This window comes from Citrus clementina, unplaced genomic scaffold (genome assembly GCF_000493195.1).
Source record: "Citrus clementina cultivar Clemenules unplaced genomic scaffold, Citrus_clementina_v1.0 scaffold_3, whole genome shotgun sequence".
Lineage (NCBI taxonomy): Eukaryota > Viridiplantae > Streptophyta > Magnoliopsida > Sapindales > Rutaceae > Citrus > Citrus x clementina.
The window spans coordinates 48922118-48947279 of NW_006262339.1; the positions used below are offsets into that span (position 1 = coordinate 48922118).

Consider the following 25162-nt stretch of genomic DNA (forward strand, 5'->3'; position numbering starts at 1 on the left):
TTGATCCAATCCCTATCCAAACCTGTATTTGCCTACCCCTATTGAATTTAATATAACAACCACTTGCATGATATATTTTTCAAAATAAATGCAAATATGTCATAGTAAAATTTACTTGTTGTATGACTAACATGATACTTCTGATGTATTATAAAATTTCTTCCTTGCGAGGGACCCTAATTTTTTTCTTTTTGTGCCTTTAATCTTCACATTAGGATGTTTTGTTTTCATCTGACAATTACCCACATTATTGTACATAGAACAAATTGTGGACGGTCTGAGGAATTTCTACAAGTCCTCAAAATCAAAATCGGATGATGTCGAAAAGGATTTTTAGCCAAAATTGAATTGGTTGTGTAATAGCAGACGATATATACACGAGCCTAAGATCCATCGCCATCAGAAATTAAAATAATGGAATTGGGCTGTTAAATAGAAATGGCCAACGAGCCAGGCCGACATAAAAGAAGGTCCATGTGTGCTCATGCTCGTGTCGTGCTCACCATTTTCTTTGTGTTGTCTTGTGTTGTGCCTTTTTTTTTTCTTAGGCTCAATTCGACACACGTGTCATGCCCACGCGTGCTTGCCATCGATCGTGCCATACCTTGCCTATGGAAAAAACACGACAAACTTTTAAAAATTTTTTTTTTAAGAGAGCATGCCAAGTTGTTGGCATACATTTTTTCAAGGCTATGTACATTTTTTGAGTTCATGTTGATAAGGTGAAAAAACCCAAGCCTATTAATAATAATCAAGTTATTATAATCAATAATGAATTAAAAAAATGAATATTTCAAAACAAAATAATAAATAAAGAAAATAAAGCAAATAAAAATTTAAAGATTTAATTCTTTAGTATTGCATTCTCTAATTCAAGCACTATAATTAATTAATTAACACTTCAAAGAGAGTTTAGTGTTATAATTTTAAGTTTATTATTCATTATTGATATATGAATTAGGGATTTAAGCTTTCTTTTTCTTTTTTTCTATTATTTTTAATTTTAATTTATTATTCTAATTTATAAATTTATTTTGTTCAAAAAATAAAGGGCTTGGATTAGGCACATACTTTTTTTTTTTTAAACTCTTGTCCAAACTCTTATGTGAGAGGTTTGGGCTAAAACTTATGAGAATGAGTCGGGCCGGGTTGGGCCGAGTTTTTTTGGCATCTCTAATGGAGAAAGAGAAAATAAGGTTAGTTTAATAACAAAAGATTAATTAAAAAGACCTTATGAGAGGAAATTAGTAGGTTTCTTAAATCTCCACACCTTAAGCAAATTGTATTGATGTTAAAAGACAGGGGTAAAATAAAATGGTAATTTTTTACCTACCCCAAATGAATTGAAATTCTACATCCCACACCTAGTAAAATTGACTCGTTGGACTGCGCCTCCAATTCCATTATTTTCTCAATTATGTTTAACGGTATAGGGGTAAAATTAGAAGTTCACACCTTAAATTAGTTTTAATGGAAATTCTCTTTATTTATTTCTTTTTTATTTCTTCCTTTCCCTTTTCTTTTCTTTTTCTTTCTATTTTTCTTCCCCTTTGTCTTCGCCGTTTCTTTTTCTTCTTCTTTGTTTTTTCTCCTTCTTCTTTTCCATTCTTTAGGTTTAGTATTATAGGTTTAGGGTTTCATTAGTTATTTGGGTTTTTTTTGAATTATGATTAATGGGTTTGTATTTTGAAACCCTAAATCAAGTAATTAAAATTAAATGCATCAAATAATGATTAATTTTGCAGATAAGGTTGAAGAGCATGATGATGGATAAGGATTTTGTGGTGATGAAAATAGTCATGAAAGGGACTGAATTTAATTGTGATTCAAATTACATTGAATGTGTTGTGATTTTTTTAAATTTTTTTATTATTTGTTGCCAGATTTTTATGTGAATAACAATATCTTCCTCTGTTAATTTTTTTTGGTGACCTTGTATTTTATAAGTTGATAATTTTTTTTTTTTGGGTATATAATAACGATGACAATCTACATGAAACATGAAGTTTTTTTTTATTGAAATTAAAATAAAATCCTTTACTTAAAAAGAAATCAGTAGCTAAACTCGTTAAAAATAGAGACAAAGAAGGGGCATTTTTGAGTAATTGAACTTATTTGAATTCAAATAAAGGGGCATTTTTGTCATTAAATCAAAACTCAGACGGAGCCGTTAAAAATAACTAGAAAACTAACAGAATTGAGGGCGCAGTGTAATGGTTCAATTTTACTGGGTGCGGGTTGAAAAATATCAATTCATTTGGGGTATGATTAAAAATTACCCATAAAATATTACAGCACAGCTCGCTGCGCGCGTTGCATTTGCGGGCATCAGCATCACCACTAGATTCCACACACAGCTAACCACAACTGATTGCAGCTTCTTGGCGGGAAGAATTTTGTCCCAATTTCTTTTCTCCAATCTCGGCACCTCCCATTAGGGTTTTTCTGATTGACAAAATCTCTTCAATTTCTTACTTGAACGGCAACTTCTCCTATCTAAATCATTATCGCTTGCTTAAAATCCTGGAATAAATTAGCGGAGAAGGGTAAGTTGGCGGCAATAATGTTTTTTTTTTCTCCGCATTCACATCTAGTTCGTAATTTGTATTTGCTTAAATTTACCTCATAAAATATAATTGATTTAAAAGCGATTTGACGCGCTTCCCCGAAGCTAGACACTTTACCAGCAGGCCGGTTGAATGGTTCGTAGCTGTTTTTGATCCCTCCGATCCAGTTCTTTGACTGAATTAACCCTGTAGCCGTGCGAGGAGGGTCGCTGGCGTTTTGTGTTAGTTCGCTAATTTTGTTAATGAATCTCATCTTTTAAATTTTTGACTGTCTTTGTCTCCAATGTTGTTATTGTTCTGAATTAATTAATTTTTTTTTAAAAATTTTAGCTCATAGATGATTTTTTTTTTGTTTTCCTTTATTGGCCAGAAAATAAAGTAATGGCTAGAGAGAAAGAAGAAAGCATGCAAGTTAGTAGAAGAGCAACAAGGTCATCCACATTCAGTGCTAATAACAATGGTATTGAATTAGGGAAACCAAATGATTCCTACATACCAACACTTGGTGACTTGGTGTTTGGACAAGAACCCATTAGCCTAGATGATTTATTATCTCGTTTTCCTGGTAGACGTGTTCAAATTCTTGAGTTATTGCGCCTTTTGGGAACTTTAAATTCCTCAATGCCTCCTTTGTTTGTCTATGGAAGTGCTTCTACTGGAAAAACTAGTATTATTATCCAGGTATTTAGACATCTCAGCCGCCCTTTTGTTTATACAAGCTGTCTTTCATGTTATAGTCCGCGGATCTTGTTTGAGTCTATCTTGAATCAGCTATTGCTTCATAAAAAGAATGCATTTAATGGTTATTCGAGTGCAAAGAGATGTGAAAAGCCATCTGATTTTGTTATTTTTGTTCGTGAGGCATTGATAAATGTCATAGATAGTCTAAAGGAGAATGCAGAGAAAACGAGTACAAGTAAGTTGAAGGGACAGGTTAATGGAAAGATGATCTACTTGATTTTTGATAATTTTGAGCTTGTTAGAGAGTGGGATAAAAGTTCTAGTATATTACCTTTTCTGTTTGGTCTGTCTGATATTCTGAAGATGCCTGAGGTGGGTATGATCTTTATCAGCAGCACCTCACCTGATACGTATCACTCGAATACTGGTTATGTAGCTCCCATCCATGTTTATTTTCCTGAATGCACAGAAGATGATCTTCGTCAAATTTTTATGAGAAATCAAGCAAATCAAAAGCTTTATTCCTCCTTTCTTGAGTAAGAATTTAAACTGTTATTTGTTCTCATTGCTGCCCAATGATCTTTTGCTTTATATATTCCAATCTCTCATTTCTTTTTTTTCCTTTTAAACAGTATTGTGCTGAGACCGTTCTGTAGAATTACTAAACGAGTGGATGAATTATCTACTGCATTTTCGTTGTTATTTAAAAGATATTGCGAACCCTTAAGTGACTTGGGAGTTTTACCCAATGGAGAGATGAAGAGAAGACTGTTTAGTCATCTTCAGCCGCATATTGCTCCTTCTTTGAATGAGATATTCAGGGTTGCGTCTCAACCGTGCCTTGAATGTGGAGTCAATCAGGAGACCAGAAGAAAAGGAGGTGCTAGGAAATCAGTGGGTTCCGGAGATCTTGATGATATAGGCTTCCATATGTCTACTTCGGCAAAGTATCTCCTCGTTTCAGCATTCCTTGCTTCAAGAAACCCTGCCACATTGGATGCTTCACTTTTTGATACAACTGGGGTTTCTGATAGTCGCAAACGAAAAAGGAAGTGAGTGCTTTGACAATCTGTTCTAAATCTGTGTCATATTAACTCTACTATCAAGCTGTGATGCTACTTATTCATGTGTTAGGATGCACTAGTACTTTTATTTCACTCTTGGTTCTTTCTTCATAACAGTTTTGATTTAAGATTTAGTATTTTTCTGTTTTTCCTTTCACCACACATTGGATTTCTTTTGAATCAAAATTTTATCCAAAAATACTCATCACAATATATCAAGTGTTTGTTATTGGTAGAAAGAAACATATTGAATTATTTACCCATCAATCTGGTTTTGCTGTCACCTCAATGAATCGATTATGGTATACTACTGGTTAGTTCTTTCCTTGGGAATAAGTGGAGTTAGAGTACAGTTTATAGTTACTGGCCTTATTGTGCTTGTCCGTTTATTGATCTTGTCTGGAATAGATGATCAATTGCTATGACCTGCCAATGTCTGACTCCACCAATGAACTGATATCGGTAATTTGGTAATGACTGATTTGAACGCTTTTGTTTTTCTGGGCAATTGCTTTTCCTTGTAAGTGTTGGATATAAGATGTGGCTTTTATTTGCTTTATGTAAATGAATGCTTTGGAGTTGGTAAAAATGATTTTCTACTCGATAATAGCATTATTTAGGTACTCTTCTCTTGACACTGTTGATATGATTATGCCCTGCCGCAAATTGTGCTTTGCTCTCTATTACTAAATTTATCTTCCTGATTGATTACTTCCCGCACAGGGCCTCTGAAAAATCATTGGAGCAAAAGGAAGCAGCAGAACAGGAGTTACTTATGAAAGGGCCCGGAACTTTCTCTTTAGAGAGGTTATTAGCCATATTCCAATGCATTACATCAGTAGGTGAAGAGGAAGAAGGAAATGACGGGTTAAGAGTTGATGAAGGGAGTAATGCACTCATGTCTGATATTCTACTGCAATTAACCAGTCTCTGCAACAGTAATTTTATTGTCAAAGGAGGAAGCTGCCCTTTAGAGGGTTCAACTCGGTATCGCTCTACACTATCTGAAGATTTGGCTATTAAGGTAAGTAGAGAAAAAATGAAAGCTCATACTAAACTTTCTTTTAGGAATGTAATTTAATGCCACCGTGTATAATTCCATCTATGTATTGTCTTGGATGGTTATAGGTTGCAAGGAGCATTAAGTTCCCTTTGTCAAAGTACTTGTACAGAAGATAATCAGTGATGTGAAGAACTACTCCAAACCAACTGATTTCCATCAAGTTAGATGAGTTGCGCCCTCAAAGGAACCGAGAATAAAGATATCTTAAACCAAAATAAAACTTCTGGACAGTCAATGATTGTATCTTCCTGCTGTAGTTGATTGGGGACATGATTGAACTAAAATCTTTTTTTCCCCTTGTTGTGGCAAAATATGATAGTGTTGGTAGCAATTTCTAAGTTTCTATCACGAATGGTTTACCATGCTATGTCTAGATTATTTGATTTAGTGCTTGTATTTGTAGTAAATGTGTTCGGCCAGTGCCCAGTGGGCAAGTGGCAACGGCCACCCGCAACTGAACTTGATGGCACGGAATGCCCCTGTTATTTAGCTTTTTCAATTATCATGAACCAAATGATATGGTATCCCAATAAATAATTTACCCTTTTTCAAGTATCAAGAACTTGATATATCTACTACAAATTCAATTATCTTCTGTTAACATTTTTAGCTAAATGTTTGTTTGAATGAACTATCTCACACCACTGGAAATATGAAATTTAAAATCCGATCACCTATTTATCAATGAGCTGATTTTACGCGTAAGTATTTGTTATTTAAAACATATTCAAACTATGAAGAAAGAAAGTAAATGCTGTGTGGTTGGTGTCTAGGTGACCAAAATTAATTCAAGATTTTAAAGAGAGATTAATAAACATAATATTGTCAACACAATATATATATGTATATATATATATCAAGAGTAAGGAAATAGGGTCACGGCACGATTCTCATTTCGTAATCATTCAATATGGGAATTGAGGGATCAGGAAACAAAGGGGCCCATGACAGCTCATTGATCCACTTTTCAGAAATTGTAATGGTCAAAATGAAAATGGTACGAGTGATGAGCTCTAGGGCATTTGTTCGAATCCCCGGGAATGTACTCTTCGTATATAGCTCATCTCTCAGTTAAGAATTGGATTGGAGTAGATATTTCGTTTTTTTTTTTTAATTATTAATGAGAACAAATTGTGAGTAGAGTAGATATTTTTCTAACATTTTTAGTATATAATTTTGACTTATATTATAATAGGCTTGATCTAGGATAGTCTCAGTAAATTTATAATATGAATATTTTTAAACTTCCGATTGCAACTTATGCGTTAAAAAAAAAAATGGTGCGGTCAATTTTCCAGAAATGTGAGCTTTAGGGATCATTTTATCTTTTTAAAAAAATTTTAATTAAAAAAAACTCCATCGACTCGTGAAAATGATTTAAAACTGACAATTTAATTGTCAACCAATCTCAACATTTGTAAATTCCAGTAAGGAAATTTTATAACCTTACATTACATATTACATATTAAAGAAAGGGTGTTGTTAAGTTATATTATAATGTAACTTACATTAACTCAAAAGGTGTAATTAATGACTTAAAAATAATTTAATTGATTCTAATTTTAGATCACTAATTATATTTTAATAATTGATGTAAGTTACATCATAATGTAACTTAACAAGTTCCCAAAAAAAATTAACAAACCAACCAGCAAATTTTCACCGCATTCCACAGCTCCTCTTTTAACTAAACCGTACGCAGCCTAAGTAGTATTGTATATCTTAATTCTTAAAGCTGCAGTGTTATGATTATCCTTAAAACAAACAAATACCAATTAGAGCACAAAGAATCAATTTAATTTGATGGTGACACAATTCAAATATGTCATTACCTGATTGTTTTTGTCAAATTGTTTCTCATACGCCACAAGAGTCCGACCCATTCTCGTCTTGATTTCGAAGTCCTAACTGCCCAAACTATATTTATCAGTCCACCTAAATCAGCCAACTCGGAACCATTTGCCTTAAATTGTTTCCTTATATTATAAAATCCAAGCCATTCATTTATTGGAAAAGGAGCTTTGATTTGAGAATAAAAAAATAGACAACACAAACTTGATTGCAAAATTTTGTTGATGGAGTAAAAAAAAAAAAAAAAACCTATTCCTAAAAGGGTTACTGATTTATTGTATGATGCATTAATCCACAATGTTTTAAGGTAGTGATTGTGTGGTTCTGTTCTACAAGTGAATTAATTGGGGCAAGAGAATTTTTATCCTAATTATATTAGTAAGTTGTAATTGTAGTAGTAGTAGTAGTAATAATAATAATAATAATAGTAATGATCCATAAATTTTCATTAGAATTGCTTTGTAGTGTATGAGAAGAACCAAAGTTGGAATCTCTTGCTTTCATTATGCTGTTTTTGTCGCCACAGCTTTATAATGATAAAGACATCATCAATCCATTTTAACCCCCCTTTTCTGCTGAAATATTAGACTCAATTGGATGCTTGAATATCATAAGCCTAATTAAAGTGAGTGGTGAATGGTTTATGTGATAAGCTCGTATAAATTAAGAGATAACACTTAAGATATATATAAATGGTGAGATATCCTAAAATTCCACATAAACGCAAAGGGGGCAGCCAAAATGTTGACCCTAGAAATAATAATATAAATATAATGCGGGTGTTTAATGCGCTCACCAAACTAATCAGTCGGTCCCCCTCTTATATTTAAGTGATTGATCTCAATTCTCAACTTCTGTACGAAGGCTTGCAATGAGCACCAGCACATGACGATAAGAGTCAACAATTCTGATCTTGCTGATGTTACCAATTTACTCTTTTTAACTTTTTGATCGATTAAATTAATTAAATTTCAGACGACTTTAGCATGGAATGCGTGTCATATTTTGCATTATAATCAAAGGCTAAGATACGTATGAATGAAATGCTACCCTCAAATTTAATTGCCATGATACGAGTGAATCTATGACAAAAATTATTTGCTGAAGGAAACTAATTGGCGGAATATATGTTCACTTCCTTTGAAGATGCACAAGCAGAAACCTTGACATTGTGCGCAGTAGGTTGAAGTTTCAACAAATAAAATTACTGTTTATACTTCAGTCATAATCACGTGGACTTTCTATATCTATCATCGAATTGCATGAGATTAATAAGTATCAAAATTAAGTTAAAATAGCCTTGCATATGGTTAATTTTTTTACAAAGTTCCAATAGCTTTCGTGTGTTTGATGGAATGAGATAATTTTACACGTTATCCTGTAAACAAAGTTGTAAGCATATCATAGTTCATATTGTATAAGCAAGAGAAATTATTCAAGTCAAATTGTTAAAAGAATGACAAAATAAGAAGACAAAAGAACAAAAACATCAATTAAGTATCAAAATCTGGAGTGCTGATGACATAAACATTTGTCGTCAATTAATCGTTAGGCATCTGCATGCCTTCAGGTTTGTGCCAATGCACGTCTATATATATATATATATATGATATCTACATTTGACTTTTGTTCATGGCAGCAGGGGGCGCCTCGGGGCACATTTTTTCATATCGTAACAGGTATTAAAATACCCCAAGAGTCAACTCAACACCGCTCGATGATTCTGAAGAATTGTTTTTACAGGCTTTGCTTGCAGAAATTTTTTTATTATTTTGAAAAAAAAAAAGAGGGGGGGGGGGGGGGGGATCGATAGAAGCATTATCAAGAATATGTCACGGAGCGGAGAAGAGAGTTAATAAATTGTTGATGAGTTGCTCACCGAACCCTAACCAAAAGTCCCACATGACGAACCGCGTTTTCATTTAAGACACTTGGTATCAAAGACTCAAATTGAAGTATATATGATAACTTAGCAAAGTTAAAAATATGGTTCACCCATAATGAACCCCAAATTAAAAGCAGACTGTACATGTTGTATTATTGTATGAGCATATGAGTATGAAGATGAAGATCCCTTATTATTATTACTGTCTGTTATTCTTTTCGAGCAGGCCGTGTTATGTTAAATTGTTAATCATCATATTATCTTCTTTTTTGAGTCTGCTCTGCGTGTCTTACTTCCTCAACTAAACTCATTTAATTCCCCACCTTCATTCAATGCTATCTGTTGCAGTGGTAAGGTAAAGTCTCTCTCTTAATTTCTTAATTTCCTGCAAAGAGAGAGAGAGAGAGAGAGGGAGTAGCTCATTTTAATTTTATACATATATTGAGGTACTTCTTTGACAGAAAATTTCTATGGGAGAAGTGGAAAAAGTATGGCTGTTTTTACCATAAAAAAAAGTCTCAACGAACTCCTCCCAGGGCATTTATGATTTGCTCGCTATTACAATTCAAGACAACAGTCTGGCCTCCCTGGCCTTCATTATTATTGCTTCTCTTTCATTTTTCACCTATAAATTCACCCTTCTCTTCTGATCTGTACTATCTATCACTCCCTCATTTTCCTTTCTTCTCGCTCTTTTTACAATCTCCGATATTCTTTCTTTTTTCGTAAAATTAAGTTCTTTTCACTATCTGGGTTAATTATTTCCCTTTAGCTCAGTTTTTATTTTGTTTTATTTAACTTTCTTTTTCAAGCTTCTTGCCTTGGTTTTTATTGTTTCTTGATTCCCATAAAAAGTGTCATACATACTTCTGTCTGTATAATGGATGCTGCCACAGCTTTTCTTCTTTTCACGGCTGTCACGGCCTATCTACTCTGGTTCACGTTCATCTCACGGTCTCTCAAGGGTCCACGCGTGTGGCCTCTATTGGGCAGTCTTCCGGGTTTGATTGAGAATTGTGACCGCTTGCATGACTGGATCTCCGACAATCTCCGCGCGTGTGGTGGCACGTACCAGACCTGTATCTGTGCAATCCCCTTCCTCACCAAGAAGCAGGGTCTCGTGACTGTCACGTGCGACCCGAAGAACATCGAGCACATATTGAAGCACCGCTTCGACAATTACCCCAAGGGTCCCACCTGGCAGGCCGTGTTCCATGATCTGCTTGGTGAAGGCATCTTCAACTCCGATGGCGACACGTGGCTGTTCCAAAGGAAGACTGCCGCACTGGAATTCACCACCAGGACCCTGCGCCAAGCCATGGCTCGCTGGGTCAGCCGAGCCATCATGCTCAGGTTCTGTCCGATTCTTGACTCGGCTCAGCTCAAAGCCGATCCGGTGGATCTACAAGACCTGTTGCTTCGGCTCACCTTCGACAACATTTGTGGCTTGGCTTTCGGAAAAGATCCTCAAACTTGCGCGCCGGGTCTTCCGGAAAACGGCTTTGCGTCGGCTTTTGATAGAGCCACTGAAGCCTCGCTTCAGCGTTTTATTTTGCCCGAAATTCTGTGGAAGGCCAAGAAATGGCTCCGGCTCGGAATGGAAGTCAGCTTGAGCCGAAGCCTGGGCCACATCGACGAGTATTTATCAGACGTGATCAACGCACGTAAGCTCGAGTTGACGAGTCAGCAAAAAGACGGGAACCCACACGACGACTTGCTATCAAGATTCATGAAGAAAAAAGAATCCTACACAGACGCTTTCCTCAAACACGTCGCACTCAACTTCATCCTAGCCGGACGCGACACGTCATCAGCGGCGCTGAGCTGGTTCTTTTGGTTAGTCATTCAAAACCCACATGTAGAAGACAAAATCTTACGTGAATTGTGTTCTGTGTTAATCGAGACGCGTGGTGATGACACGTCGACGTGGGTTGATGAGCCGTTAGGGTTTGAAGAATTAGACCGTTTGATATACCTAAAAGCAGCATTATCAGAAACCCTGAGGCTATACCCTTCAGTGCCGGAGGACTCAAAGCACGTGATAGTGGACGACGTGTTACCGGACGGCACGTTTGTTCCGGCGGGCTCATCGGTCACATATTCCATATATGCAACTGGGAGAATGAGATCAACGTGGGGTGATGATTGCTTAGAGTTTCGTCCGGAGAGATGGCTGTCGTCTGATGGGACGAAATTTGAAATGCACGATTCGTTCAAATTTGTTGCTTTCAATGCAGGGCCAAGAATATGCTTAGGCAAGGATTTGGCGTACTTGCAAATGAAGTCGGTGGCGGCGGCGGTGCTGTTGCGGCATGGGCTGACGGTGGTGCCAGGCCATAAGGTAGAGCAAAAGATGTCACTAACGTTGTTTATGAAAAATGGGCTTAAAGTTAATGTGCATACAAGAGAATTAGAGGGTATCGTACAAAGTATTAAGAAGAGAAAGAAGAATAATTGCATGCATTTAAGTGGGGGTGGTGATGGTGGGGCTGAAAATTGAAACGGGTAGGTCGTAGCTCGGGCCTCGGTGGGGTTGTTTATTAATTAAGGCGTCGTTAAAGTGTTGGCGGGTTTCATGGAAACATGGATGTAGTATATTTAAGGAGTGGTGGTGTTGCTTTATTATATTTATATAATGCTAATGCTAGCTCGCTGAAGAAAGAAAGGCGCAATTCATGTGGCTTCTATTGAATGCATGCATGCGGGGCCATTTATATTTCTGGTGTTTTATATATTCTTCTCACGGTTTTTGAGAGTAAAGGGGGAAGATATACACACGCGACACGACTACGCTTATTGTATACAGCATACTGTCACGATAAAGATATGCAGCCGCTTCATCTTTTCTCAAGAGAGAGAGGGCGACACAGTTTCAAATCTTGTCTTGGTTTCTTTGAAGGAGGTTCTTAAAATTCTTTCGTGTTTCTATTTCTTTGAATATCAAATGTTCTTATTAATTTTGTGATATTTATTTTATTATTATTTTTATGACATAAATGTTAAGTATAATTCTTACATTTGAAATGCAAGTCATCAAGATACACACACACACACACATTTCATTTCTTCAACATTTTTAATTATTTTTTCCGATTAGGCACCGGTACAAGAGCTAATGTTGTCGATGTCAATTTTCTGTAATTTTGAATTATGCGGGCTATCAACCTTTAAGAAAAAGCCTCGTGCGATCAGACCTTTCATGGCCACACTGGAGCCCAAAGAAGTCCAAGACCGAAAGCAAGAGTTACAAACTTGCTGATCAGTCGAGAATATCTAACAAACATAGCCATTTCGTTGGAATAAATTATCATCTTTTACGGATTTGATGCTCATGCATGTACGATTAAAGCAGCAGAATATAATGGTTAATTAAAGAACATATGAGGTTTCCTTTGAAGCATTACATGAGCTCAGGCGAAGGTTTAATGGGTGCAAATTTCCCATCTCGTTCCCTGGGATTGGAAAAATGTATATAGGAAAGAAAAACCTCTAAAAGGGCATTTCAGAAACGCAAAAGTTGTAAAAGGGCCTCGCTAATCGGCGAATATCTTCCCTAGTAGCATCTTAATTTAACCTTGCTTAGCAGGGTTTCATGCCCCAGCATGGATGGCATTGTTATCGCCTTTTGATTTTCCTTCAATTTCTTGATGACTTGGTCTCTTCTTCTTTACTCATTACAGCATCTTCCTCCCATTCTTGCACTTCGTCTACTCAAGAACTCTCTCTCCCGTTGCAAATAAGTTCCAGACTAAGGTGCCAATGATGTATAAGACAACAGCTACCTTGAATACATCATCCCAAGAACCTGCAGAGAAAGAGTTTTCAGAAATGAATGATAGACTTGAAACTAAAAGACAAAAAAAAAAAAAAAAAATATACAAGCAAAGCAATTGCCTCTAGAGAATGAAGTTGGTGAGTTTTACCTCGTTGGAGTATGTAACCGGTTGCAGCTGTACCGAAAACACCAGCAAGCACTCCTGCTGTGTTTGATAGTCCTAAGAGAACTCCCTGTCATTAATATTCACAAGTGTATTAGAGAAAAAAACATGCTTCAGAGGTTATAATTAAACAAGAAGATCTTACAGTTCTTGAACTAAGAAAAGATAGCCATAACTCACAGCATAGCGCGGCCCAATATCTTGATGATTGGAATAAAGACCAGATTGTGAGAATGCATCAGATCCCTGTCCATAATTATTGTGACTATATAAGTGGTCATCTTACAGGACACATTCCAACAGAATTACGAGGTTAAATAAAACATATTAATTGAGGGGTCATATAAATTGAGCTCAGATGAAACTGACATCAAACAAAATCAAACCTGACTGCATGCCATGCATAGCACTGCCATTGCAGGAGTCCTGACATGGCTCAGCTGTGTGAGAAAGAAGGCTGGTCCCAAAAACCCAATGGATTGCATGATCTGCATATTTAAAGAGGATTCGAAGACAATTAATCCCAATTGGTAGAGTGCCAATTATAGTTCTAGTCCCATAAAATTCATTTGACCTTTGGAAGATGAGGAAACAAGAAGGCCATCCAGAGCTTTCATACATTGCATGTGTAAACATGCACAAATACAGAATTTTACATGTATTCTTGCTGTTGTTCATTTGGCTAAGGTTATCAAAAGGAGAACCTTTTTTCCCCCAAATTGATATAGACCACAACATGGTCCTTGGAACTAGCATTGTGGCAATATCATTACGGTATGACCAATATAAGTTGGAATGATAGGTGATGATATCAATATTCAGTAACAAATATTCCTGCAAAATTACAATTAAGGACCAGCAACAGTATTAATGCTTGCCTTACGAACTGCTGTTATGGAAAGTCCTTTGCTAACAAGTGTATCTGCAATCCAGCCTCCCATATTTGCAAAAACAGCCATGGTCAACCAAGGCAAGACACAGAAGAGCCCAGATTCAGTGAGGTTGAACTTCAAGACCTGAGAGAACAAAAAAAGTCTTATTGGCTTGGGTATAAAATGATAACTATGCATATCTTCACCTCAATCATTGACCAAAATACTCAGAAAACCTTGTACAGATAGAAAACAAGACAGCAATATGTGTGAACAAACCAGATTAATTTATAGTTTATCAGGTCTTTGAACTGCAAAATTGAGCATAATGAATGGGGTACTAATGTAATTGGACTAAAAAATGGGGGGAAAATCGAAACTGAATTTTAATGTTTTGCAGCATGCATCAACAAGATTATAATGAGGCCGATCAGAGTTCATGGGATTTCTAGTGTCAGGCAAAATTTAAGAAAAACTAAGATTAAGAAAAAAAAGCACTGCATTATTGTCTCCTAATTACCTTCAACCAAGAACTTTTAGTTTAAGAAATTTTAATGCAAGAAAAAGGCTTATGGGAAACAGAAGTTTTGTACCTAGTTTTCCAACAACCACATCATCCATTGAAGAATTTGGAGTCTAAAATATGATCTCGATATGCATCATAATCAGCAAGGCAATGAGAGTAACATAAGACTTATACAAGTTAAACTTCGAAAATAAAATGCACATAACAGCTGATAGCAAAAGTTATTGAATTTGTGGCAAGTGAAAAGCTTTTCTTTTTCTTCACTATAAGGGCTCATGTTCAGATCAAGCATTCAGATTTTTCACAACCATCAGCAAATATCATTTAACTCCTAATGGATATACCTGATTATAGTATGTAGGCATCCATGTCAACAGAATAAAAGTTCCCCAATTGTGACAGAAGTGAGAAATTATGAGAGCCCAAACAGGGGCTTTCGATAGTATTAATTTCCAGGGAATGACTGAAACTGCTTCCTTTGAAATGCTGCCACCCAATATGTGTCTTTTTTCTTCAGCTCTAAGCTCTGGGTCTTCTTTTGGAGAGCTGTATGCCTGCGGAGAAAAATGAAATAAGGCAAATAGTAGATTAAGACGTGATGTCTTTTTTAGCCAAATGCTTTTAAAACTAAGGGCAGCACAAATTCTGGTGTTCTATCACAAACAGATTCTTTCACACACACAACCTACAAAAAAAGAAAGACTGTTTTAGGTATGCACATTAGACTTGTCCACGGATAAATAATTAAAAGAATCAGCAACTTACTTTTTTCAGCCACAAAGCAAACCAAATGCTTCCGAGTGAGCCAAATGAGTAGAAGACAGATGGCCACCCAAATTTTTGGATTAGAATAGGAGACACAGCCAACCCAGTAACAGAACCCAGATACATTCCACTGTACACAAAGGCAAGTGATCTGCTTCTCTCGGACACAGGAATCCACTTAGAGAGCATGTTATTCATAGCAGGCATGGCAACACCCTGTAAAAGGAATGGAATCACCTTTCTATGTGAGAATCGCTCAATCTGCTTATCAAACAGATAAATTTTAAAATTTTTATGTTGTTATCAAACGGTTAGCATTTTTCATATTATTATTTCTGTTCTTCTGGCTGGACATCTGTATCTGTCCTTTCTACCATCTATCACTGCAAAGGTAGTTAGACGTTAAATGACCAGAAGAAAGGATCTTCAAGAAGAAAACATTTCAGAACTAATTAGCTACCTATGTACTTGTCTAAGGGATAACAAAAACAAAAAGAGGAATGAGATAAGCCAACCTCTCCAATCCCCATAAATGCACGCATGATAAGCAAAAATGGGAGCCCAATTCTTGCAGCAACAGGAGTCAAAACAGTAGCCACTGACCACCAGATAACGCCAAAACCCAATACTGGCTTTCCACCAAATTTATCTGCCCATATGCCACCAACAATCTATGCCAGAAAATTTGAGAAGTACAATTAGATTGAAAGATTGCAGAGGGAAAAAAATTCTCACATCACATTATAGGTTACTACCAAACAAAAGAATTACAAGGCATAGTCGTTTAGACAAAAACAAATCCTTGAAACAATGAGTTTCAATTATGGTAGGTCAACAACTGTATTGTTGTGCACTTGTATAGTGATTTACAATATTTAATAAGATCTCTTTCATTGTCTCTAAAATACTTGGAGTTCTCTGAAGCAGACCTGAGTGAGTAGATAGCCCCAGAAAAAAGAGGACTGGATCAAACCCACTGTTGTGCTGTTCCAGTTGAACTCCTTTGACATAGGAAGTATAGCTATGCTCATGTTCACCTACAGCAAACATTTATTTAGTCAACATAAAGGAAGAAAAACATATGCAATACAAGGTAGAGTTAAGAAGGACTAGCATGTCAAGACCAAGTACACAATCGCGTTGATTTGCTCAATCTAGAATGAATGCACTTGCAAGTATGCAAGCTATTCACACCGAACTTTAGAAAGGCAATAGTGTAGCTGCTAGGAAGAATTTACCGTGGCAGGATGCAGAATGTTATTAAATCAGGAAAAATGTAAACACAAAAACAAAGAATTAAGAAGGGTGCAAAAAAAAAAAAAAGAAAAAGAAATACTCACACGGTCCATGTTGCACAACAGAAATGCTGAAAAACAGAGAAGTACAACGACCCAACGTTTTGGGAATTGTTCCCACCAAGGAGATGTTTCCTGCAAATCTCCATCTGGCAGAACAGCCTCACTTGGAATTTCCGTTGATTGTAGTGAGTCCACCTTTGCTTCTGTTATGTCATACTCATCAGACTTATAGAAAGCACAAATTCTGTCCTCTTTAACATCAAGAGACTGCGGTGATTTCCCTTTCCTTGTACCAATCCTATCCTCTGCTTTTGGTTGAAACCAACCTCCAAGTGAATGTCTTGAAGAAAAATAGCATTCACATTTGTTATTAGTTCTTTTCCAAGGATAAATTCTGTTAAACTTTTCATTACATTGTAGGAACAAAGGATGTTCCTTTCCAGTGTGACAATTTGCTATATGTTTCAACGCCTTTTCATCTGAATTGCCCCAAACATGAAGCATAGAGCGGTTCGCATGTTCAGATATCAGACCATTTGCCATTGGACTGCGTAACCTTTGGTTCCACATGTTTCCTTGTGTATTCCGCAAAACAGATATGCCTGATCTTTCTCCCTTCCATTGGAAAATAACTGGCTCCTTTTCATATAATTTGCCTGAAAATATCAGGAATTTACTTAAAGATGTTCAACCAAAAACCACCAAATGGAGTTGCAAAAACTGTTTAGTTGCCAGCCCATAGTGAATTTGCCTTTTTATATATGAGTCAGACTATGAAACAATATAATGGAAAAAAAAATTAAAAACAAAAAGCAAGATTCAGTTAATTGAAAGATAACTTATGCTTTCTAAATTAATTTATCCCTAAAGGTAAAGGAGCAATTTTTTTATTGAAAGTTGTGGTGCCACATCTCAAGAAGTCTACATATTGAAATTGGACACGTTACAAAAACAAAGTAATGGACCTACACCGACCAGGCGGAATTTCCAAAGCAGCTAATAATAAAAGAATAAAAAGAGCACACGTTGCGTTAAGTCAGTCCCAGTTTAGTAAAAATTAAAAGGGAAAAAAAGAAAAATCCAAACCAGGTAACCTGAAATCCGAAAGCATGTAAATGAAGATTAGGAAAGAAAAGAAGTCCAGTTGCAATATTATTAAACTATTAATCCAGTCAATTAATTAAATAAAGAAATAACTGAAAAGAAAGAGAGAGCCCCCAGTCAACTGATAGCCATATTATGCACATATGTAAAACAAACATGAAAAAGTAAAATAAGATTCAGCTCCCAGAAAGAGCAAGCGAATCCATTGGAAAATTCGAAATCTGAGCATGCATAGAATTTATCGACAGAAGAAAAGAATGTAGATAAAGGAAATTAATTGAAAAAAAATACAGTGAAAACAAAAAAAAAATTGTAAAAGTGGAATTTTGATGTAAATGTAGAGAAGCTAATACCTGAACCGACAAAAGAACCGAAATTCCGGCAAGAAATCAAACTGCCGATGGCCATTGCTTTGTTGTAAAGTTAGAAAGAGACAGAAGCTCAGAGAGAAGTTATAGCATTTTGATATTTATAATTCAAAAACAAACAGTTTTGTTTGTCTGAAGCTAACTCTGGTCTGGTTACTCAGTTGAGAGAGGATAAACCAGAACCTGGTTTTTTTTTTTTTTTTTGAAAGGAACCAGAACCTGGTTATTTTCACAAAAGCGGGAATTATATCTGTATTTCACAGAGCGTTACATAAAACATAGGGGGGCGGAGAGGCTGACACGTGGCGTATCATCCTCGCGAAGAAGAAAATGGACTAATTTATTGAAATACCCCTCCCTGCAAGGGACAAATTACGTTGTCGTCGCCATGGCGAAAAAGGTGAAAATTTGTAAGGGAAAGGGTACTTTCGACAAATAAAGTCGAGGCAAATCCGAACCGTACTTACCGCTGGAGTTTTCTCCATCGCAAAAGTGTCCGTTTTGGTTTTATTTCATGCGTGGAATATTCCAATTCGCGACCAGCCGGAGTCGGTCTTAGGCCCATTTTAGTAATTGGCATGGAGGAAAATATATATATATATATATATTATGGAATAAGAGTTTATAGTATGTAGTAAGTGTAATTTTTTAATAAAAATAAAATAATATTAAAAAATTTTATTATACAAATATTAAATCAATTCAACTTAATTTTAAAATTACAGTAATTAATATTTATCAAATATTTTAATATTGCAATTTGAAAATTAAAGTTGCCCATCCTCAATATTAAATAGAATCTTAATATAAAATTTCATGTAATAACTTTAAATGAAGGAATTTTTATTTTATTTATGTTTTTCTAATAGATCTTCGAAAACAAATAATATATAAATTCAATACATATAAACTTCAAAGAGTGTTGCCACCCCTTTCAACAAACTCCACAAAATGTTGTGGTGTGTCTCATGCACAAAAAAAATATTCGGCTTGCCTACAATCTGTGAGCTTCGAACTATAATATCGTTATAAAAATTTAAAGCTCTATTTAGTATCAAGGTACAGCTACTTTGAGAAAAAGAAAATTGTAAATATAAAATAAAAATTAATAATATGTAGTAGATATAATTTTTAATAATAATTTTAACAAAATTAATAAAGATGTAATAAATTTTTTATCATACAAATATAAAGTCAAATCAATTTAACTTTTAAATTATAGTAGGTTATGTTTATTAAATATTTTAGTGATAAAACTTTTAAGTTACAGCTATTAAATCTCGATTCCAATGGTGCTAATTTTCTTTGTATTTTACTTGAAACTTAATAAAAATTCTTGGCCAAATTCGAACACATGATAATAGTGAACATCCTACCTAACATCACATGTATAAAACTGCGGTTAAGCCTGCAAAGTCTATCGAAAAGTTTGGGATGTATAGAGTTGCTATCATCAACATTTTTTGTGTTGCGAATTGCTTTGTTTAATATACGCAACTACATATGATTTAACTGAAGGAATAACCAGTAACCCTCTTCTTGTATATACAGAGTCAATTATTACTTCTTAATACAATAGTACACAAAAATTAAACAAAAAAATCAATAGAAGAAAATAAAGCATCAGTGACATAAAAGAATGATACTGGGCTTAATTAAGAAAATTCGATTTGCTTCTTGTTCATGGATATATCAAATATTCAACCACGCTGGTAATTTTACATTAAAACAAAAAAAAAAAACCACAAATCCTAACAATTCTTCTACACTTACCAAGTAATTCCCCTTGAGATAATTTCCAGTACAACAAATAATGCTATTTAAAAACATTTAATTAACCAGACTCAGTTTCTTGTGGACTAAATAAAATAAAATGAGCCCAATACCCTACGAGTTTGACAAAAATGGCCTTCTTATTTTTTAGAGTTGTACATGGACTCCACCTTGCCGTCATTTCCTCCAAGCAGCATGTACTTGTCCTTTCTAGTTAATCCAGTGCATTCAAATCCCAGAACATCACCCAACACCTTCTGCACATAATTCGCCACCTCAATCGCTGATTTACCCCCAGCCTTACACGTCATCTCCTCCGGCAAGCGATCAAGAAATGTGACCTCATAGGTGGGCCTCGGGTTCATGAAAAAGAAATAAGGGTCCCAAAATTTAACACCCCTGACGGTCGTGCCGTAAAACATATTTTGCTTACAATTGACTGCCACGGGTACAATCCTATCACTCATTTCTGCGAACAAAGCACTGAATCGCAGCAAGAAGTTTTCGCGACACGTGGTCCCCTCTGGGCACACCACTAGGTCACCCTTTTGAAGGAGTTCTGATATACGAGCTGCATCAGCCGCGCGATCCCGAGTCAAGGCAATGGCCGGGATTGGCGATAGGAATCTCGAGAGTTTGCTTACGCTGTATGTAACGCACGAGACTTTGCGTCCAAGCGCAATGGCAATCACGATTGGATCGAGCGGTGTGCGGTGATTACAAACGTAGAGATTGCCGGGGGACCCACTAGATGGAGCAGGAGGTGGGTTCCCACGAATCACGAGATGAATGCCGAGCATTTCGTAAGTGTAACGTACGATGCGCTCGGGGAGAGGGAGATTGAAGTACACGCGGATGATTGAAAGGATGAATCCAAATGGCAGCCAAATGTAGGTGATCAAAGCGTTAAGTGGGTCCGGCCGCTGAACTAGACGGCCATCGTGGAAGATTATCCGGCTTTTCAAGCGATCACGTGGCAATGGCTTTGCTGATTTGCTTGGAAGCACCATGTAACCCTCCTGTTTATCACATTCACATACACACATGATTATGAATGATATCACGATTAATTTCAGACCAATTAATTATTATTATTATTATTATTATTATGTGCCGTAAAACAAAACAAAATATAGAAAATGGTCCTTGCACGATTTGAAGACAGCGTAGCCCAACAATAAAGTTTCTAAATGGACGGTCCCTTATATATGGACCACCCAATCTTTAGTTTTTTTTTTCAAAGGCAGTTGAGAATGGTTAAGAACGTGGGTCCTATTGGGTTAAATTTTGAACCAAACACATATCAATCGTGTCTAGAATTGGATAATTAATGTTGCTTCGGCCTTCATGGATCATGATCTTCTAATACGTTCATTTTAGTTCATCTTGTTCAATTTTATATGTGGCCAGCATTTTCACTTTCCAGCAACAAATTAAACAAGTCATGCAAACGAAGATATGAAAGAAATATACATATATATTAAGTAGGGGTGGGAACTATTTATTTTAGTTTGGTTCAGCCTTCGAACCGAACCAAACTGAAACCAAATGTTTCATTAATTTATGAACCAAATGCGAATCAAATTATAGAACCGAACCGAACTAAATTAATTTGGCTCGGTTCGGTTTAGTTTGATTTTATCCTATATATTCATTATTTAATAAAAAAATATAATATAATAATACACTATTAATACAACAATAATCTTAAGTTTATAAATTAGCAAACAATAAACAACATAATAAAATCTAACAATAGTAAATTAACATAATAAATTAAAAAAACAATCTAGAAATTCATAAATAATAACCAATATAATAAAATCTAACAATAATAAATTAAAATAATAAAGTTCAACAATAAAATAAAGTGTATGCTATGACATATATAATATCATGTATTAACTAACAAATAGAAAAAAGAAGAAGATAAATTATGAACTATTTTTTAATTTTAATTTTAATTTTTTCTTGAACCATTAAAAAACCAAATGGTTCAGAATTTTTGAACCATTTGGTTTTTTGCTCCGAACCAAATTATCATAATATGGTTCGGTTCGATTCGGTTCAGACTGAACCGAACCAAATGCCCACCCCTAATATTAAGATACTACCACTAACAAAAAAAAAAAAAAAAAAATACCGGCCGAGTCAATTTCTCACCAACCATGCATCATATAATTCTAATTAATTCATGTGCAACTGTAGTGGTACTAAACTTAAGACAAAATTTAAGGAAAGAATGCACTGGCATATTTGTATGAAAGCACACAAGATGCTTTTATATCACAATTTATGTTGTCACCAGATTTATCTTGATGATTATCAATCAGAACATTTCCTAAATACATATATAGATCACTAGAAAAAGAAAAGAAGAATTATAAGTAAGAAAAGGCACAGACCTTGCAAATAGACATGAAATCGTGGTCAGTCTGGCGGTCCCCGATGCCAAGATCAGGAGCATCCTCTCCAAACTCCTTCAAAACGGCCAATTTCTTCCATTTCCCCACTAAGACTCCAGGCCTTTTAACAAACCCCGTAGCCCTCTTGGTCCTGGGGTTCACCTCAATCTCCGTGCCCAAAACCTTGTCTCCGCCAAGAAAGTCTTTAACAAAAGGCTCAACCATCAGCGTCGGATTCGCCGTCACCACCACCTTCCTCTCGCACTTATCAAACACCTCATAGCTCTCCTTTCTCACGTCAGCCGCATAAAACCTAGCTACCAATAAATTAGATACGTGAAAGCAAGTGATACAATATCAGTAACACGTCACGTACGATTGCAAAACTGTCAGGTTGAATAAGGGTTTTGTTCTCTTAATTTAAGATACTTTGGTGTGTGTGCGTATGTACATATATATTGAGATTAATTAATTATCAAGTAAGCACAATGGTTTTGTAGAGGCTGATGGTCTGTTACCTAGGCAAAACGGCACGAGAAGCGAGCTCGATATCTCGGATCTTGAGGCCAGAGAAGGAGATGAAAATAAGGATTTGAATACCAATAGCTTCTGATATGAAGAGGTAAGCGATAATGACGATAGGGAGAGATACTAGAAGCGCAAGACCGCGAAGAAGGCCACCGGCTTCAACGGCCACGAGCATGAAGTAGGGGAAAGAACTTCTAGAGACAAGTAACGTGCCGTCAAGATCAGCGGCGATCGAACCGTATGCCGACCCGTTACACTCCGTTATTGGCGGAAACTTCCGGCCCGGTTTATGACTCATTTTCTCGGACCACCCGTTAATTTATGTTAACGATTAATTCTACCTCTTTCTAACTGAAGCTGAAGCTTCTTTTATCTCTCTTTAGTTTTGCAGAGCCAAAGACACATGGAGGAGAGGACTGATTAGTGGTTAAAGGAGAGGAGAGGTAGCGCCAGTTTTAAATGAGGGCGTTGAAGAGGTGAAATTACGTAATTGGGCTTTCGACGGTGTGCGAGTACAACGGTTATTTATGAAGTCGAAATTTGACCTTTTTGAGCTTGTAATCGTAAATACCACTCTCTTGTTATCATGCATTTTATTTTAGATTAATCTTTAAATTCATGAGTGAATTGATGAATTATCGTGATCAAGTTGATAATATCACGATGATCAACGGGAAATAATTAATAAATTACTTTGCTGGTACTAAATGGACATGGTCGTCAACGGAACATTATATGTTGTTAATTATTGTTGGCCGTTGGATGATGTTAATTAGTAAAATATATATATATATATATATTGTAATAAAATTTATCTTGTTAGTTGGAGTAGTTGAAGCCTTGAAGAGCTCAAGAAGTCTTTTGCTTTTTATTGGTGGCCTTACTTTCTTAATCTATGCCTCAATTACTTCGTTTCAATACTTTATATTTGACGCATAGCTTGCGTGTAGTATTTAATTTCCTTTTCCTTTACGGGTTTGTTTAGTTTGGCTAGCTAATCCCTAATTCCATTTTGACCAAAAATTTTCCCTAGCCAGTCAGAAAATTCTTTAAATTGTATTTTATTTTTTTTTTTAATTTGAAAATTCTCGGATTAAAAATATTTTAACTACTTACTTCGTATATGAATTTCGCTGCAATTAACTTGAAAATTTTTTCCTCACCAGAGCACAATTAATTCTGTGCAACAAATAATCTCAACCTAATTATTGCGTACTCTAATTCATTAACATTTATTTAAGACACTTTTATAGATGAAAACTAACAATTATTTTGGATAATGGGAATCTTATATATATAAGTATTGATATAAGATATGTTTATTTCGATTGAAATGCCGACATTTTCAATGTTGGTGCGAGCTCATCGACTCGTGTTGATCCATTTAATTCATATTTGAGTTATTTATGTATTTGTACATAAAAATCAATAACGCTAAATGTCCTAGGATAGTCACTATTAAATACATGAGGAAATGGTAGCTAATTTTGCATGTTTAATTTACACCGCAATAACGATTCGCACATGTTGGATCCTTATGTTTCAAGCAAGTGCTTTATTGGTACTGCCTTAATTGAATGGATGACTGCCGCACAATTCCTTAAACTATGTCTCCTTCAAATCATAATTCACGTTACCCATTTTCATTAGAAGCCGCAATTTTTGGTTTAAGACTTTATTAAGGTAGATGGATATGGGTTGGGTTCCATTGATCTTCCTCTTTGTCAGATTAAAAGACCAAAATCAGAGGGTTCTTTTTATGGGATATGGCGAATTCAAAATTTCATCCAAGGAGAAAGAATTTTAGTTAATGGGTGGATTAGCATTTAGCGAAAATTGGTTGAGAGTTGATACAAAAGTTTAATGGCTTTGCTTTCATACAATAAATGAGCAATCAGGCACATGTGGAGGGCCTTCAAGTTTGGTTAATGCAGCGGCCACCAACCTCAACAATAAATTTGCACTCTTACTAATTATGGGTCTGTACTTCTTTGTTATGACCGGGCGTTTCGCAAATTGGACTCCTATTGATTGAAAGTTTAATATTAATTTATTAAAAATATGCGTTGTTATTTCAAAATAATGTCTTACATTATTTAGAGAAGAGAGTACAAATTGGTTTATATTTAGAAACTAAATATAGTGAGATAATAAGCACACTAAGAGAAGGCTGGTACACACAAAACCTAGCAAAAGAGGAGCACATCCTTTCGGAAGCATGATATGTATATATACTATAAAATATACTTACTCATACATGATTTAATACTACATTGAGAAACTAGCTAGCAAGTAGTATACCAAGCAAATATATATGTAACGTATATATGTATATATATATATTCTAGACTTGAAAGGGACGGTTATGAGGACTATCTGGTGGTAGGTGCAGCGATAACAGAAGTTCCACGGAGACACCATTAATTAAATTGACATGATCGATCATGTTAATCTAGTAAAAAAAGGTTCACTCA

The 25162-nt window shown here is 35.6% G+C and overlaps 4 protein-coding genes across 8 annotated transcripts; 2 read left to right on the forward strand and 2 right to left on the reverse strand.

The window, feature by feature from the left end:
* Window positions 1–2295: 2295 nt before the first annotated feature.
* On the forward strand, window positions 2296–5898 carry LOC18046004 (origin of replication complex subunit 5). 4 transcript variants are annotated; one of them, XM_006444953.2, is made up of 6 exons: window positions 2296–2546; window positions 2649–2788; window positions 2938–3784; window positions 3881–4300; window positions 5036–5336; window positions 5441–5898. In XM_006444953.2, exons 3-6 carry the CDS (start codon window positions 2949–2951, stop codon window positions 5489–5491), a joined length of 1608 nt encoding a protein of 535 aa, XP_006445016.1. In that variant the 5' UTR covers window positions 2296–2546; window positions 2649–2788; window positions 2938–2948; the 3' UTR covers window positions 5492–5898. The 4 variants fall into 4 exon arrangements, with proteins under 4 accessions (XP_006445016.1, XP_024045647.1, XP_024045646.1 ...); XM_024189879.1 differs by having other exon boundaries at window positions 2676–2788; XM_024189878.1 differs by having other exon boundaries at window positions 2296–2788.
* Window positions 5899–9518: 3620 nt separating this feature from the next.
* On the forward strand, window positions 9519–12272 carry LOC18046005 (cytochrome P450 86A8). The gene is made up of 2 exons (XM_024187966.1): window positions 9519–12013; window positions 12209–12272. The coding sequence occupies exon 1, from the start codon at window positions 9992–9994 to the stop codon at window positions 11609–11611; it is 1620 nt and encodes a 539-aa protein (XP_024043734.1). The 5' UTR covers window positions 9519–9991; the 3' UTR covers window positions 11612–12013; window positions 12209–12272.
* Window positions 12273–12394: 122 nt separating this feature from the next.
* Window positions 12395–18449, reverse strand: LOC18045889 (ascorbate transporter, chloroplastic). 2 transcript variants are annotated; one of them, XM_006444956.2, is made up of 11 exons: window positions 17968–18449; window positions 16553–17166; window positions 16142–16249; window positions 15728–15883; window positions 15213–15428; window positions 14792–15001; window positions 13928–14065; window positions 13436–13537; window positions 13230–13295; window positions 13035–13119; window positions 12398–12916 (listed from the first exon to the last, which is right to left on the reverse strand). In XM_006444956.2, exons 1-11 carry the CDS (start codon window positions 18020–18022, stop codon window positions 12819–12821), a joined length of 1848 nt encoding a protein of 615 aa, XP_006445019.1. In that variant the 5' UTR covers window positions 18023–18449; the 3' UTR covers window positions 12398–12818. The 2 variants fall into 2 exon arrangements, with proteins under 2 accessions (XP_024043733.1, XP_006445019.1); XM_024187965.1 differs by lacking the exon at window positions 16142–16249 and having other exon boundaries at window positions 12395–12916.
* A 1207-nt stretch (window positions 18450–19656) lies between these two features.
* On the reverse strand, window positions 19657–23196 carry LOC18045890 (probable glycerol-3-phosphate acyltransferase 8). Its single transcript, XM_006444958.2, has 3 exons — window positions 22679–23196; window positions 22161–22473; window positions 19657–20774 (listed from the first exon to the last, which is right to left on the reverse strand). Exons 1-3 carry the CDS (start codon window positions 22984–22986, stop codon window positions 19896–19898), a joined length of 1500 nt encoding a protein of 499 aa, XP_006445021.1. The 5' UTR covers window positions 22987–23196; the 3' UTR covers window positions 19657–19895.
* Window positions 23197–25162: the final 1966 nt, after the last annotated feature.

Excerpts from the sequence above, each read along its gene's own strand:
- LOC18046004 (XM_024189878.1), top strand. The coding sequence starts at position 2,949 with ATGGCTAGAGAGAAAGAAGAAAGCATGCAAGTTAGTAGAAGAGCAACA. Across the intron at positions 3,785-3,880 it reads CTTTATTCCTCCTTTCTTGA|TATTGTGCTGAGACCGTTCT; the intron begins GTAAGAATTTAA and ends CCTTTTAAACAG. Across the intron at positions 5,337-5,440 it reads CTGAAGATTTGGCTATTAAG|GTTGCAAGGAGCATTAAGTT; the intron begins GTAAGTAGAGAA and ends GGATGGTTATAG.
- LOC18046005 (XM_024187966.1), top strand. The coding sequence starts at position 9,992 with ATGGATGCTGCCACAGCTTTTCTTCTTTTCACGGCTGTCACGGCCTAT.
- LOC18045889 (XM_006444956.2), bottom strand. The coding sequence starts at position 18,022 with ATGGCCATCGGCAGTTTGATTTCTTGCCGGAATTTCGGTTCTTTTGTC. Across the intron at positions 14,066-14,791 it reads TGCCTACATACTATAATCAG|GTCTTGAAGTTCAACCTCAC; the intron begins GTATATCCATTA and ends TTGTTCTCTCAG. Across the intron at positions 13,120-13,229 it reads ATATTGGGCCGCGCTATGCT|GGAGTTCTCTTAGGACTATC; the intron begins GTGAGTTATGGC and ends TATTAATGACAG.
- LOC18045890 (XM_006444958.2), bottom strand. The coding sequence starts at position 22,986 with ATGAGTCATAAACCGGGCCGGAAGTTTCCGCCAATAACGGAGTGTAAC. Across the intron at positions 22,474-22,678 it reads TCTCGTGCCGTTTTGCCTAG|GTTTTATGCGGCTGACGTGA; the intron begins GTAACAGACCAT and ends ATTGGTAGCTAG. Across the intron at positions 20,775-22,160 it reads ATTTCATGTCTATTTGCAAG|GAGGGTTACATGGTGCTTCC; the intron begins GTCTGTGCCTTT and ends TGTGATAAACAG.